This window comes from Juglans regia, chromosome 5 (assembly GCF_001411555.2).
Source record: "Juglans regia cultivar Chandler chromosome 5, Walnut 2.0, whole genome shotgun sequence".
Classification (NCBI taxonomy): Eukaryota; Viridiplantae; Streptophyta; class Magnoliopsida; order Fagales; family Juglandaceae; genus Juglans; species Juglans regia.
This window is the reverse complement of record NC_049905.1, coordinates 4,467,252-4,481,783: the sequence shown is the minus strand read 5'-3', so window position 1 is coordinate 4,481,783 and position 14,532 is coordinate 4,467,252. Positions and strand designations below refer to the sequence as shown.

At 33.5% G+C, this 14,532-nt stretch overlaps 2 protein-coding genes across 11 annotated transcripts; one reads left to right on the top strand and one right to left on the bottom strand.

The window, feature by feature from the left end:
- Positions 1–2,718: 2,718 nt before the first annotated feature.
- On the top strand, positions 2,719–7,048 carry LOC109022256 (ubiquitin-like-conjugating enzyme ATG10). Of its 9 annotated transcripts, XR_004801559.1 has the most exons (8): positions 2,801–2,907; positions 3,414–3,590; positions 3,683–3,730; positions 3,813–3,899; positions 4,066–4,171; positions 4,782–4,879; positions 5,071–6,454; positions 6,548–6,653. XR_004801559.1 is itself a non-coding variant. In XM_035690273.1 (7 exons), exons 2-7 carry the CDS (start codon positions 3,432–3,434, stop codon positions 6,743–6,745), a joined length of 684 nt encoding a protein of 227 aa, XP_035546166.1. In that variant the 5' UTR covers positions 2,801–2,907; positions 3,414–3,431; the 3' UTR covers positions 6,746–7,048. The 9 variants fall into 9 exon arrangements, 8 of the variants coding, with proteins under 8 accessions (XP_035546165.1, XP_035546166.1, XP_035546162.1 ...); XM_035690273.1 differs by lacking the exon at positions 5,071–6,454 and having other exon boundaries at positions 3,414–3,584; positions 4,072–4,171; positions 6,548–7,048; XM_035690269.1 differs by lacking the exon at positions 5,071–6,454 and having other exon boundaries at positions 3,414–3,584; positions 6,548–7,048.
- A 123-nt stretch (positions 7,049–7,171) lies between these two features.
- On the bottom strand, positions 7,172–12,283 carry LOC109007259 (ABSCISIC ACID-INSENSITIVE 5-like protein 2). Of its 2 annotated transcripts, none has more exons than XM_035690268.1 (4): positions 12,049–12,283; positions 10,168–11,082; positions 9,989–10,060; positions 7,172–7,661 (listed from the first exon to the last, which is right to left on the bottom strand). In XM_035690268.1, the coding sequence occupies exons 2-4, from the start codon at positions 10,975–10,977 to the stop codon at positions 7,581–7,583; spliced, it is 963 nt and encodes a 320-aa protein (XP_035546161.1). In that variant the 5' UTR covers positions 10,978–11,082; positions 12,049–12,283; the 3' UTR covers positions 7,172–7,580. The 2 variants fall into 2 exon arrangements, with proteins under 2 accessions (XP_035546161.1, XP_018842402.1); XM_018986857.2 differs by lacking the exon at positions 12,049–12,283 and adding an exon at positions 11,551–11,895.
- Positions 12,284–14,532: the final 2,249 nt, after the last annotated feature.

Genomic DNA, 14,532 nt, shown 5'->3' with positions numbered 1-14,532 from the left:
ATCTAAATAATTTTCAGCTACAGTAAATCATCTCTTATGGTTATATTTGACATTTACTGTAGCTCAACCAAATCTATTAAACAATTATTTCTTCGATCTGAACGCTCTCTCTCTTCCCACTACTACATCGCATTTTGATCTACAAAATGGTCCAACACCCCTGCGCGTTCTTGTCCCAGTCATTTGCTGGCAAGTACTAGTTCTACCTTGTACTGCAATTGAGCAGGTTTTTTTTTTGGGAAATGCTATGCATCAGCCCCACACCGGCACACACTTCACATCACTTTTTTTTTTTTTTTTTACACTTAATAGGTTGAGTGTGTGCTGGTGTGGGACTGATGCAAATTTTTTTCCTTTTTTTTTATGCTTATACCTTGTGCTCGTTCCAAGTGTTTTTTTTTTTAGATGAAAATATAGTAGACGTGTTTTTTTCGATAGTATTGTATGTATGAAATATTTAGAATGTATTTATTACACTCTAGGATCCATCCACATCTTTATCCAAGTCTCATATTCTATAATATTAATATTTTCGTATAGCTCTTAATTTTTTTAAAAAAAAATTAATAGAACAAAAAAAATTGAAAAAAATATATATATAATATTTTATTATTATTTTGACTAATATATGTATAATCCAATATGAGCATAAGTTTTAAGTGAAATATCCAAATATAAAATCATATCATATTATGTAAATTTTGCATTTGTATTTGCACAATCCAATGTTGACTAGCCGCTAGAGTACAAAATCGGCCAAAATTGACAGAGAAATGGTTGGTCAGCAGTAGAAATAGTTTGCAACTGACGTCTGGCAGTTCAGTTCGATTTGAACTTGGTTCAAACTGCCAAACTGACTGATTATATATATACATGTATAAAATAACATTGTTTCACTTAAGTAAGTGAATCAACGTCTTTTTAAATCCACAATTTTGATAAAAAAATATATATATAAATCCACAATTTTGATAAAAATATATATATATGAAACGACACATTTTGATTTAATACACCAAACGGCACCATATTGTTTCCCTCTCATCTCTCTCTCTCCCTCTCAAGCTCTTAGCTCTCTCATCTCCCTCTCGTCTCTCATCTCCATTTCGGCTCTCTCTTAAAGATTCTCTTATCTCCGATTATTTTTTCTAGTTTTTGCTGTGATATTTGATTATTTGTTGTGAGATTTGCACAATGATATTTGTTGTGAGATTTGTGAAATTTTTTTGATGGATTTATGAAGTTAAAATCGATGTGGACATTGATGAACCGACGGTAACCAAGTTTTATCCCCTTCATTGGCCATTTTCGATCAGTATCACCTCTTGAAAAATATGTCGATGTGGTTTCGATTTTGGATTAAAACTACACTGATATGGTCGGTTTTTACCCCTAAACCAAACCCATTTTTTAAAATCCTAAGTTTAATCTTGACATTCATTTTAATCATAATTTTTTTTTATTTATGATTTTTATAATTTCTTTCAATAGTAAATTTAATTTGTAGTATTGATTATTAAAAATTACTAATTCATTTGTATCTAATAATTTACTATTATATTATAATATTACATGTCATTAACTTATTATACTTTACTTATTTCTATAATAGTGCCTAACTTATTTTATATACTTGATTTATACCATAATTTCTAATTGTATGTTATTATACTAGTATCTAACTTATTTTTATAATTGATTATGTATAATATTAATACTATGGTGTTTATATATACTCGACTATTAATATATTTATATTACAATATAAATATATTATTTTATAATAATTAATACGTACTACTGTACTAGTATATAGTATTGAATTTAACTACATAACTTTTATATTTTTATTCCAATATATATAATCAATACATAAATAATATATATTTTATAACTTATGTACAACATCAGAGTTAGAGGTTAAAGTCAGAGTTGATTAGTAGATAGCTCCGACTCTTATTAAAAAATAAAAAATAAAAAAATAAACTCTAACTCCATCTTATTGAAACTGCAACTTTGACGCTGTAGAGTCGAAATGAATCTGAATCAGATTTTTGAGTTTTTGCATAGCACTAACAGCAGCACTGCAGAGAGAAAGGCCCCGTTTGGTTTTACAAATGGTGTCCTCAACAGTCAAATAACATTCTAACATAAAATTTTTTAATTTTAAATTTTTAACTTTTTCATCTAGTTATTATATAATCATTATAATTTTTCTAAACTTCTAAATAAAATATAAAAAATAATTCAATTTTTTTAAATTTTAAAATAAATATTATATTCTAATAATATTTTAATTTTATAATATTTTAATTTAATTTTTTATCTTTTATTTTTTAAAATCTAATCAAATATCATTATTTAAAATTATTTTATTACTATTTATAAATTTCTACCTGATATGTGACCAAATAGAGCTTCTGAGAAGACATGGATGCTAGCTTTACGAGGATTGTGTTTATAAAAAAATTTTGTTATTTATTATCTTCACACACTATATATTATATTTATTTTTATTTTTAAATTTTTTGATTATATTTTGTATAAACTAATTGATTTTATATACTCATTATTTATAAATCACATATTTACTAAAAGAAAAAATAAAAAATTTACGTGTGATGTGACCGTGTGAAAATTTACGAGTAAGATTTTTTCTTATAAAAAACCGAGTTGGACAAAACTTACTTCATATAAATATATCGGATCCGGTTCCAAATCGAGCATGAAACCCGAACTTCCTGCCCACGGCACCACTGAATCCGCCGTATAAATTCAATAGAAGCTTCCATGGCGTTATGTGTAGCCGGCTTGTACCGACTCCGACCCGCTCCAGGCTACTGCTTCCTTCAGTCCGGGCAATACTCCACCACCAGACCGCTAATACTTTTTGGGATTTTGGCTCAGGTTAGACCCCCACTCTCTCTCTCTCTCTCTCCTTGCTTTATCGATTGGGCAGGTAATCTTCTTTGTTTTCGTTGGGGTTTGTTGAGAAACGGAAGGAAAGTAAGCACGAACGATTAACAATCCCGAAATGGTAAACAATTATAGTCTGGGTGAGCGTGTCACTGCCAAGTTTTCGTATTATTTCTCTCTTTTTTTCTTTTGGTCAATCTGGAAAAGGCAACAAAATTCCATTTCGCATTGATTCTACTGTCTCATTTAGAAAATTGTCTCACGCAGAAATGATGGACTCTGGTAACTAACCAGTCCATCACAGATACACGAAGCCCTCATTAAAGCGAAAATCTGCTGCAGCATAAATACCCCAAGCTTCCGCATTTTCTAATTCTAGATATTGGGATTGACGGAAAATGATTTACTATGATCTCTAGACTGGGATTATAAAATCTGTAAGTTTTTGTCCTGTATTTTCGACCCTGAAAGAGCATTTCTTTTTGCTCCTCCGTCAGGCTACATAAGAAGTGGTCATGGATATATCATCTTGGGATGGAACCATCTCATTAGCGGAATTTCATGTCGCTGCTCGTGCTTTAGTAGAGAAATGGAAAAGGGTTTCTTCAGCTTCCCCTCCTTGGTCATGGGTCTCTTGTCCAAAACAACCTTGGGTTGCTTCTCACGAAGTTAGCGTTGTCAACTTTCCTTTTAGTTTTTCCTCCAGTGTAGTAATTTCCTTTTCAAAAAAGTTGATTTTTATTGTTTGTTCCTCTTGCTCTCTTAGGTGGAAGGATACTTGTCACTGGAGAACATAATTCTCGTGTCAATTAAGGTCTGTCCTTAGTGTTATAGCAGAGCACTAGCTCTTTTAATTGATGAAATGATCTTAGCATTATCATAATTGTTATGTTCAGGAGGAACATGATGAACTACTAAGTTTCCCTCAGAAAGAAGAGACAAGTTGCTCTGACAAAGAGGAGTCCATTGATATTGCCACCTTAGTACGTCTTTTAACTAACATCCTTGTTTTTTTCCCAATGTGTTATGTATTTCTTGAAGAATAATTATATATATATATATATCGACCATGAGGACTGTGCATTTTCTTTTACCTGTTAATTCTTGTCTCCTCTACTATATTGATCAAGAACTTGCTCTTATTGCAAGGTCCAGAGTCAGAGTGATCGTGATGAAATATGTTACTATGATCTCCATATAGTATATAGTGCTTCATATAGGGTTCCGGTGCTATATTTTCGTGTGTACTACAGTGGTATGTTCATCTGTATTCAATCAGATCATAAATAACGCATGAAATTTGTGTTTATACATTTTTTTTTATAAATATACATATAAGCGCACATACGCCACATATTCTGTAGCATGTCAGATATACATGTATGTATCACACATGCATATGAAAAAAAGTATGTTTATATCTACACACAAGAAAGTATGGCTTGAATACCCCTCTATATGTTTGATCGAAACTAGTATAAGCCTTTCATAATTTTATATACATATGAGACCCTTTCCACAAACAGAATCAAAGAATTATGGTCAGCCATACAACAGCTCAAAAGCTGTCTCTGGTACCACCCACAAGAACCCACACATAGCACCTTTCCAATATAAGATCCTTCTGTTTGTGAGATTATCCATTGTCAAAATTTTATCCCAATCAAGAGAGAGAAAGAGAGAACTTCCTAAGAACCTTATTCAGGACTGAATTTATGCATGTAACCTGTATGAAACAACTGCACATTTAGACTAGATCAATATATAGAGTATATATAACTACATTTTCAGCATCTATATCTATACAGGTCTTTATCTATTGAAATTTTTTTTCAAGCAAGGCACTCATGTTGTTAAGTATATAGATGGAGAACCTTTGGAGTTTGAGGATATAAAAAAACACCTTCCTGCTCACTCTGCCAAAACACTGTTGGATTCAAAATGGACGTTTATAACCCAGGAGGTAAACTTTCTATTTCACTTTCCTCTTATTTTTGTTTGGTTTATTTTCTTTTTCTTTTTTTCCTGAAAAACTATATTACTTGCATTAGTGATTATATTTTATATAACTTTGATAGAGACAGAACTGCCATCAGATTCTTTCTCATATGAAGTATAACCTTAAATCAAATTGCTGTTCAATTTCTGTCAAAGGTTTTCAGTGCACCTCATGGTACGAAGTTTTGCTTTTTGCAAGAGGAGAAGATTATCAAATGAGCATGTAAAAGTGATTTGAATTCTCGAGCATGTGCCATTAGTTTTAATGATCTGACTGGATAAAAACAAGGTGGGTCTGGATTGGTGCGAGGCTCTGTAACTTCTTTTATTTGGAGGGTTAAGTGTAATTGTGATAGTCATGGTTGTGGTGGTCACAATTGTGGCCATTAACATTGGCGACAAACTTGGGAAGGCTGTGGTGAGGGTTTTCTCAGATCTGTCCAAGAAGAGTGGAGAAGGCAAAAAAGAAATGTGTTGCTGATTGGGTTTTGGGCATGATGGGACAAAACAATGCACGTGGATACATTTGTTAGCAGTCTGACTCTCACAATATAGGGACAAGAGCAAGGACATATCGTGAGGTGAAACAACTGCCCGCAGGTTTTGGATTATTAAAATCCCACACGAATTATTGGTACAAGATCTTACTGAACCAACTTTCATTTGATTGAGAAAAAAAGATGAAGAGAACAGAAACTGCTTGGTTTGATTGCCTAAGAGGTAGCTCGTGTCTTTGGCCACCGGCAGTAAATGGATCCACTACAAATTTCGTTGCTTTTCTCTATAGATTGGGAGGATTAGTATTGTGTAGCTTGTCATGATGCTGTTTGTTGCAGATAGCCCCAAGCTCGAGACAGAATATTTATCAGGGTCATGGTACTTCTGTAGCACCCAAGCTCTAGTAGGTTGGATGGGGTTATGAACGAGTATAATTCATACCTAGGCCTTAATGATTAATTAACAATTTAGCATGTAACAATTACCATGTAAATGATCAAGTCTCCATGCAAGGCACCATAAGTAACGACTCAGAAAAAGTGCTAGCCACATATGTATACGAGTCCAAAAAGACTAACCAAACTGAAGCTTCCCTAAAATCACTTATAAAGCCCAGTTTCACGTGGTAATTAACCAATGCTGGCCTTAGCATTTATGACTACTTATACCCATCTGTGGTTATTCCTTTTATCAACGTGGGATTGGAGCAGTACTGCTTTACTTGAACAATGCGGGTCTCATTCCATAGAATCTCCCAACTCTCAGATTGGATCCTTGATATTTCAGGAATTATAACTAGTCTTTTGGTCGTAATCATATTGAGCATATAGCTTTTCTGTTGGTATAGCTGCATGTAATGTATAATATCAGAAGTGAAATCAAACTATTCTAGTATTTCTTTTTCTAACGATCGTTCCTGCAATGTATGTGTGGTTAATGGGTCATTGGACCGACAGGCACCTTGTGGAGAACTTTGTACTCGTCTTGCACGTTTTTTGTCATGTGTAGATTTCTATAATCGGCTTTGACACACAAAGTAGAGGTTGACGAAGCATTGCCTGTCAATTTTACTTTCACTTTGGGTGTTGTCTGAAAGTTACTACGAAACCTTGACAACATTGACTTGTCCATGTAGGAGCATCCATACTTGAAGAGGCCATGGTACAAATTACATCCATGCGGAACCGGTGAGTGGATGAAGCTGCTTTTCCAAGGTGATGTTTCTCTGGCTAGAAATGGAGCGGCAATTGAAGTATATCTGATTTCATGGCTCTCATTCGTTGGGCAAGTTGTTGGTCTCAGGATCCCCTATGAAATGCTGAATCAGCTATAATGGGTGGTTGATGACAGTTTAGACTATATCTGTACATAGTGTAGACATATTGGAGTTTGCTTTTGTGAACAATCTCTCTCTCTCTCTCTCAGAGAGCAAAACAATATAGAAAAACCCATCAAATTAAGTTTCATCCTTGGATAGTTCAGACAATTTTAAAGGTTTCAGCGGTCATAGGCACAGCAAGATCATATTACCACCTGAATTTTATTTTTTATTTTTTATAACTGCAACCTCTAAAGGATTGATGTAATTCCTGTAATAATTGGATACAGGGGATCAACCTCTGCACGTGTTTTTTCGATGTATCTCTGTCTCATAGCGTGTAAGATAGTCTATACGCATGAAAGATGCAAAGAACTGTCAGTTGAGAGACATGAATAAAATGATATATTGCGGACAAAATACACAATCCTCTCAATTTACCAAACAATTTGCAATAATTTCCAAATTAGCAATGTCAACAATTACTTCCCAAACTATTAAAAACTCATTTCCCATCAAAAAGTCAAATAAAAGAGAACTCTATTAAATTAGAAAAAAAAAAACTGAAAAAAAAAAAATGGCAACCGGAAGAAAGAGGCTATATACCAAACATCTGTAAAAATTCATTAGTGAAATGGTACAAGGGGTGTGATGAAAATTATGATTTCACAGAGAACCAAATACAAGCATCATCGCATAATAGGGAGAAGTAAACCGTCCACGGCGACGCAACAGCCAATTCTTTCGGAGAGAGATCAGTAGAGTGAGTGCCTACATCCCCACCTTACAGTGTAAAAGGAGCATCCCAAGAAGCATCATGTCTACAAAGCTTCCAAGTACGAATACAATGTCAGAATGGGGCTGAAGATGTTCTGCGAAGCCGATACTTTGGCTCCGGAGGTGGTGCAGATGGCAACATTTTCTCCAGCTCCTAAAAGACAAAGAGCTAAGTTTAATATACACACTTCTTTGGGGCTCGCTATCATGATTTTCTTTTTTTTGTTTGGCGAATAAGAAAATTTGATTGAAACAAGTAACAAGGCAAAGCCAAGTACACAGTGAGTATACAAAACCTGAACCTATTTACAGGTTAGGAACTAGAGAAAGAAATAAGAAAACCATGGACACTAGTTCCATTAAACCCAATAGCTGAAGCCCACTGAAACAAGGTATTAAAGAAAAAACGTCTAAGTTCATCCACCGAGCGTTCCTTATTTTCAAAGCATCGACCATTCCTTTCGACCCAAATACACCACACAAGGCAGAGAGGGATCATATTCCGAACGGCAGCAATTTGCAAATTACCCCTTAAACCTCTCCAGCAAGTAAAAAGATCCACCACCCTTCTAGGCATCACCCAAGCCATTCCGCACTTCATACCATAATGTCCTAGTCACCTCACAATGTAATCATAAACAATCCACCAATTCGCCAGCTTTCATGATTTTCTTATATCTATCTCTAGTTCCTAATTTGTAACCTGGTGTTCTCAATTGTATACTTCTAGTGTACTTGGGTTATGCCTTGTTATTTGTTTAAAAAAAAAATCAATTATAAAAATATCACATACACAACTAAATATTTGATGAAGGAATAAAGAATATACAGAAATTAAAAAGGCACTAAACCAAGACACAGCATGTGCCTAATGTGCCAAGTCGACGTAATAAAACATGTGTATAAAAAACATCTGCTCAATGAGAAGTTTTCATTTGAGAATTTTTTGTGGCTCCAGTAAACAAAAACTATAGAAGAGATGCACCTAAATAGAGAAAGGAAATGTATCTTCCAACAATTTTTTTCTTTTTCATTTTTTGGAGAGAGAGAGAGGAGGTCTCCCCTGTATTAAGAAATTCTTAGATTAAAGGCACCAATTACATGAAGAATCATGTAAGGGAACAATTAGATTTTGTTTCTGCTAAAAAGAAATCAAAGAAAAAGAAATAAGGAAAGTCAAGAATGAGATTAAAAAGATGAGGTAGAAAAAGATATAATGTGAAATTGAATTTTGAAAGACAGAGATGGAAGGTAGAGAGGATAGAAAAGAAAGAACCTTCTCCTCATTACTATCCTTTCCCCCATACAACAAAAGAAGAAGGATAAAAAAAAGGGATGCCCGGGGGGAAGTATCATTCAGGGGAAATAAATTAAAAAAAAAAAAAGAAAGGAAAATCCTTCTTCATTAGTTTTTTCCCAGCTCCAAATTTATTCCTTGTGCATGCTAGAGAAAGTGAGTCTTTAGAGAGAACAGTGTTATTTTTCTTTTCTCATCCACCTCATAAATGACAAATCAAGTGTATGCCATAAATCTTACAAAATTGAGCTACTAACTCGCCAACACTACAAGATTGATCCCATGACCATACCCTGCACCACTTGTTTTAAGGGGCCATAAGCCCCTGTTTTTTCCAAAGACACTTCGCTAAAATTTCCAGCCACTTGCAATTAGTTCAATGAATCCTCCAATGCTCAAAATGAAATTTATCATATGCACCAAGCGATTGGTGTTCAAAAAACCATCCACCAAGTTTCAAAAGATAGTTATTAAGCCTCCAGCCTCAATATAGTTCCAGAAATAATGCCACTGTGGGGGTGTCTGATGACAGCCATGTAGATGAAAAAATTATAACCTTTTTTTATCGAGAAAAAAATTATAATCTGATAAAGGAAAATATGCCAATCTTGTCTTGAAAAATAATGCATGCCATTTTTCATCTTCAGGACAAGGAATTAAAAGAGGAACTGCTAGAATGATGGTCTATGACTTAGCAACACATAAACCCAAATAAGATATGATGCTTTCCAGTATGTATAGGGCATTCAATCAATGAATCCAATATTAAACTAGTTCGTATGTATAACAGAAAACATGAGGGGTTAATGGAATATTTCTGACTAATATTCAGTAATAGTTACAATAAGTACCTATTACCGACTAATAACATCATATTTAACAGCATAATAGAAAGTTTACCTTATGAAAGTATTTTTTTATTACCACATCCCAACCATAATGTATATTATTCTTTTAAAAATGTTCATGTTAAGACACTGAGAGAGAAAGAGAGAGAGAGTTGCCATGTTAACATGCATCAAGATGCCCATACCCCATAACAGCCATCCATGCCTCAAAAGGCCACATTTTTCTTTATATAATCAGTAGAAAAGAAACACATTACCATTATTCTTATGAGACTGTAAGGTATTAAAGAAAATAAACCCAAGCAATTTTTCAATATCTTAAATGAAGAACCTAACCTTCCGTTTCCGGAGCCTTTCGTTTTCCTCTTCCAGACGTGAAACTTTGTTCTCCAGTTCATTAGTGTAAGCCTAACAAATTGATATCTTTCATGTCATTGGAAAATCAACATGACAAGTGAAAGGGGCCAAGAAACATTGCAAGGAATTTGTAATGACCAATACTTTTGAAAGCCAACCTGCTTCCTTGCTCGTGAACGAGCAGCAGATTCACGGTTCTTGATCATCCTCTTTTGCCTCCTCTCAACAGTCTTCTCAATCATGTCTTCTGGGACACCTCTTTTCCTCCCAGGCATTTGTGTGTCTGACAAGTTTCCCATCAATGGTGAAGTTAATGCTACCTGATTCTCCGGATATGGAACATCCATCACAGCACCAGCCCCCATGTGCAGTGGCTGTGGTATAGGCTGGCCAGGCATATAAACCCCCATCATGCTTTGTTGTGGTTGCTGATATTGTTGTGGTTGATACTGCATCCACTGACCTTGCTGTGGAAACTGCAAGGCTGTGTTCTGATCAACACCAACAGGACCAGCACTGGATTTCTCTGTAGATGTTTCAGCCACAATTCCTGCCTTCACCAAGAAATCCTCCAAAGTCATCTCTCCCAAAGTAGGCTGCCGTTCCCGAGACTTCTTTTCCTCACTATTTTTGCTTTGCTGAATATCTCTCCAAACCTCATCCACCGTCTTCTTGCTCAGTGCACTAGTTAATGATAGGCTAGCCTGACGCTGCAGGGCAGTTTGACTGGCCTGTGCTGTGCCCTCAATGTCCATACCTGTGGACTGGTGCACCTCGGCAGTCCAAACATTTTTTAGAAGCTCATCGAGGTTCATACTGCTAAGTGGCTTCCCCAAGTCACCTAACTGATTTTGAACCTCATCAAGTGTAAGACTGTACATTGAGTTTTGCCGCGCCAATGGCTGTAATTGCGACTGTTTTCCATTGCTATTGCCTACACCTTGAGACCCCATTGTCTCGATCCCCATTCATCTAACCCTATGTTAATTTAATCATTCCAATATAAAGACTCTAAAACTTAGCCCTAAATGCTGCTGAACCAAATCTTCAATATCTTCCCATCAATCAAACACCTGAAAATCCCAGATCAAAAGTTCAGACCTTCCAGCATATCATCAAAAATCTTGGGAGTTCAGATTCAAAAATACTTTCAAATAACTAGATCGCATGCAAAACTCGCACTTCATATATAATAAAAAAAAATTAAGAAAATAACGGTCAGAAAATCTTTATTCAAACTTCTTTTAGGTAGAAACCTATGATGTACTTCGTGCAGAAAGGCACATGTAGGCGTGCACAGAGCAGAGCTATAACCTCCATTTCACCCAATAATTTTTTAAACTCTAAACCTATTAAAAGGGAAAAAACTAGAAAATGCCCATTCAAACTAGAATTTCCCATCCCTTGAAGGTTAAAGAGTTAGAAAATATCCTCTTAAAAGCTATATTGAAAATCACACCAGAAACCATGAGCCTTTAAAAAATAGAAGTATTAAAAAGAGAAATATATCCAGACGAGCCACGGACAATGAATCCCCTTACCTGTACTCATTTTCAGAACGAAAGGTGAACAAATCTACTGCATGCACCAGGAAGGGGCAAAGCTCTAGCCCCCATAGACCAATTCCCTAAACCAAACAACTCAAACCCAGAAAGATTCACCCACAGTTTGCTCCCATTAAAATTACCAGCTTCATTTGCTTAAGATTAAAAAAAAACACAAAAGATACCAATTTTATTTAGAATAACACAGTAACCCAAACAAGATCGTGGCATTACATCACCGGAACCCCAGAACGTAATAAAAATGAGAAAAAATAAAAAAAGAAAAGAAAGGGCCTGCATGCAAGAGCATCGGTGTTCTTATTGAAAGCCCAAAAAACTCAAAAAATAAAAAGAAAAAAGAAAAGAAAAGAAAGAACCAGATCATAAACCCCTCGAGTGGTCCCCAGATGTAAAAGCGAGACGTAGAACAAGGAACAAACAGTGATGGTCGAGGAAAGAAAAGAAAAATGAGACAGACAGTAGTGTCTCACTTACTTGATCTGAATCTGTGCTCTGGAGGAAAGATTGAGAAGATGGAAAGGGACTTTTGGGGGCCTGAGACTTTTGTAGTCACTTTGGTTCGGGTGGAAAGGAAATCATCACCGGCGTGTACATCAAAAATATTAACATGTTCGTACAATGTCTTTGCTTGCAGAGGGACAATCCCAGGTGGGGTGTCTCTGTGTGCGGGCGAGGCAAGACGCAAAAGAGAGAGACAGAAAAAAAAAAAAATCAAAAATCAAAAAGTTCCAAAATTTATTTATAGTTCTTAGGAAAAACAACGCTAATTGGCTCTTTTTAATTTTGTTTTTAGTTTCCGATGTGAATAAATTAAGAAATGCTAACATGTGGGTCGCCTCATGCGATAATCATGAACTCTCCGACTTGTCTGGTCTAATTACAAAGAAAAATATGGCACACATGACGATAAGTATGCCTTGTTTTTCTTTTCTTTTTTCTTTTTTATTTTTACAAAAAAAAAAAAAGTACTAATATCTTTATATTATATTTATATGTTATTTAATACATTTAAAAATTAAAAAAAAAATCACTTGTACGATTGTTTTCGATACTAATTTCTATGCAAGTATATTAGCATTTCATTTCGTTACATATAGCCCGCTCACGGAGGCGTCGTATACTCTGTTGAAGTGGCATTGCCACATCAGCGATTGTTTTTTATTTTTAAATTTTTTTTAAAAAACATATCATCGTCTTATTATTATTTTATTAAATAAGATGTAACACATTTATTATTATTAAATAATTATTTATTAAATACATATTTATCATTTAATAATAATAAATATATTATATATTATTTATTGAGTTTCATCGTCCGATCAGACCGAAACTCCTACCCAAAAAATATTATTTACAATCATAAATTAAGCAAGCACGGTCCATACATTTTTGTTCAATTTCATTAAGGGCAAGGAAAGAAACTTGTCCTAAATGGTCCGTTTCATTAAGGCTTCGTTTGGAATCACAACTCCTCTCAACTCATCTCAACTTATCATTACAATTTTTTTAAATTTCAACATAAAATATAATAAACAATTCAACTTTTTCAAATTCTAAAATAATAATAATAATAATAAATAATATTCTAACAATATTTTATTATCTCAACTCAACTCACTTCAACATCTAAACGCAACCTAAACCTACGTGGGCATCCACGTCGGTTCGTCCATGGGGACTTAACAATCACATGACTCAAGCACACTCTTCCTTTGCTCTTTCTCTCTCGTAAAAGGGTGAGGAGATGGTCAAAGTTGGAAGGATGTGAAATTGTGACGTAAGGTTACGAGAAGATAGCAAAAATATATTGCATATTTGTGATGTAATTGTGATGTAATTTAAAAAAAATGTCAAATCAACGTAAAGAAATAATAATAAAACATAAAAATAGTTTTTGACACTTTGTAAACAAATTTCTTATTGCATATTTGCATCTCTCTTAATTCTTTTTTTTTTAACTCTTTTTGAGTATTCTGTAAAATAAAAAATAAAAAAATAAAAAACTCTTTCGAGCATTTTTTAATAATTATTTTTAAACCATATTTATATTTTGTAGTATTTTTAATAAAGTGGATTGATGTGCTACTTTTAAATAATTTTATTCTTAAATCAGTGTGTAGAGTGTGCTATCCATATCATTTAATTTGTAAGATTTAATTTATAAGACTTAAAATTTATAATTTATATTCTAAATCAGATTAAGCCACTAAGTATTATATAATACAATTTTGAAGAATTGATTCTGTATTTAAGTCTGCGATTGGATGTTGAGGTGATTATTTTAGATAATTTGAATTGATCTGTAAATAATAGTATTTTATGAATCTCATTAAGATATATTTAAATATAAATAGGTTAAAAATCTTGAGATGTGTATTTGAATATATAAAATAAATTGAGATGAATTTAATATTTTTTATGAAAAGTTAAAAAAATAATGAGTCTCACTAATAATTAATTTAGAATAAATTAAACTCACTCATCAATCAAACACAACCTAAATCTAACAAATGCAAAGCTAAATCCATTAAGGATGCAATGAAGGGAGTTAAGTAGGAACTTATGTCCATCCCCGTTATATCAGTTATAAATGTTGAAGCTGTACTTACAAAAAATAGATATGCTATTTATAGTCATAGTATAAGTTTACTACATTTATTTTTTAATAATAAATCTATTTATTTAAAAAAAAAAAAACGGAGAATGGGCTTATGCACCTTAGTATTATGTTTAGCATTCATTTTCATTAAAAAAATCATTTATGGGTACTTATAGTCCAGTCATTAAGAAAAATTATAATTTTTTAGAAATATGATTTGTAAGAGTATGGAATACACTCCATTTAAAAAAAAAAAAATCTAAAATTTATATAAAAAAATACATTTAAAAATCTTATTTTTTATACAGCCAGCAGATTGTTGATGTAAAAATTTTTCACATTAATTATACTAAATC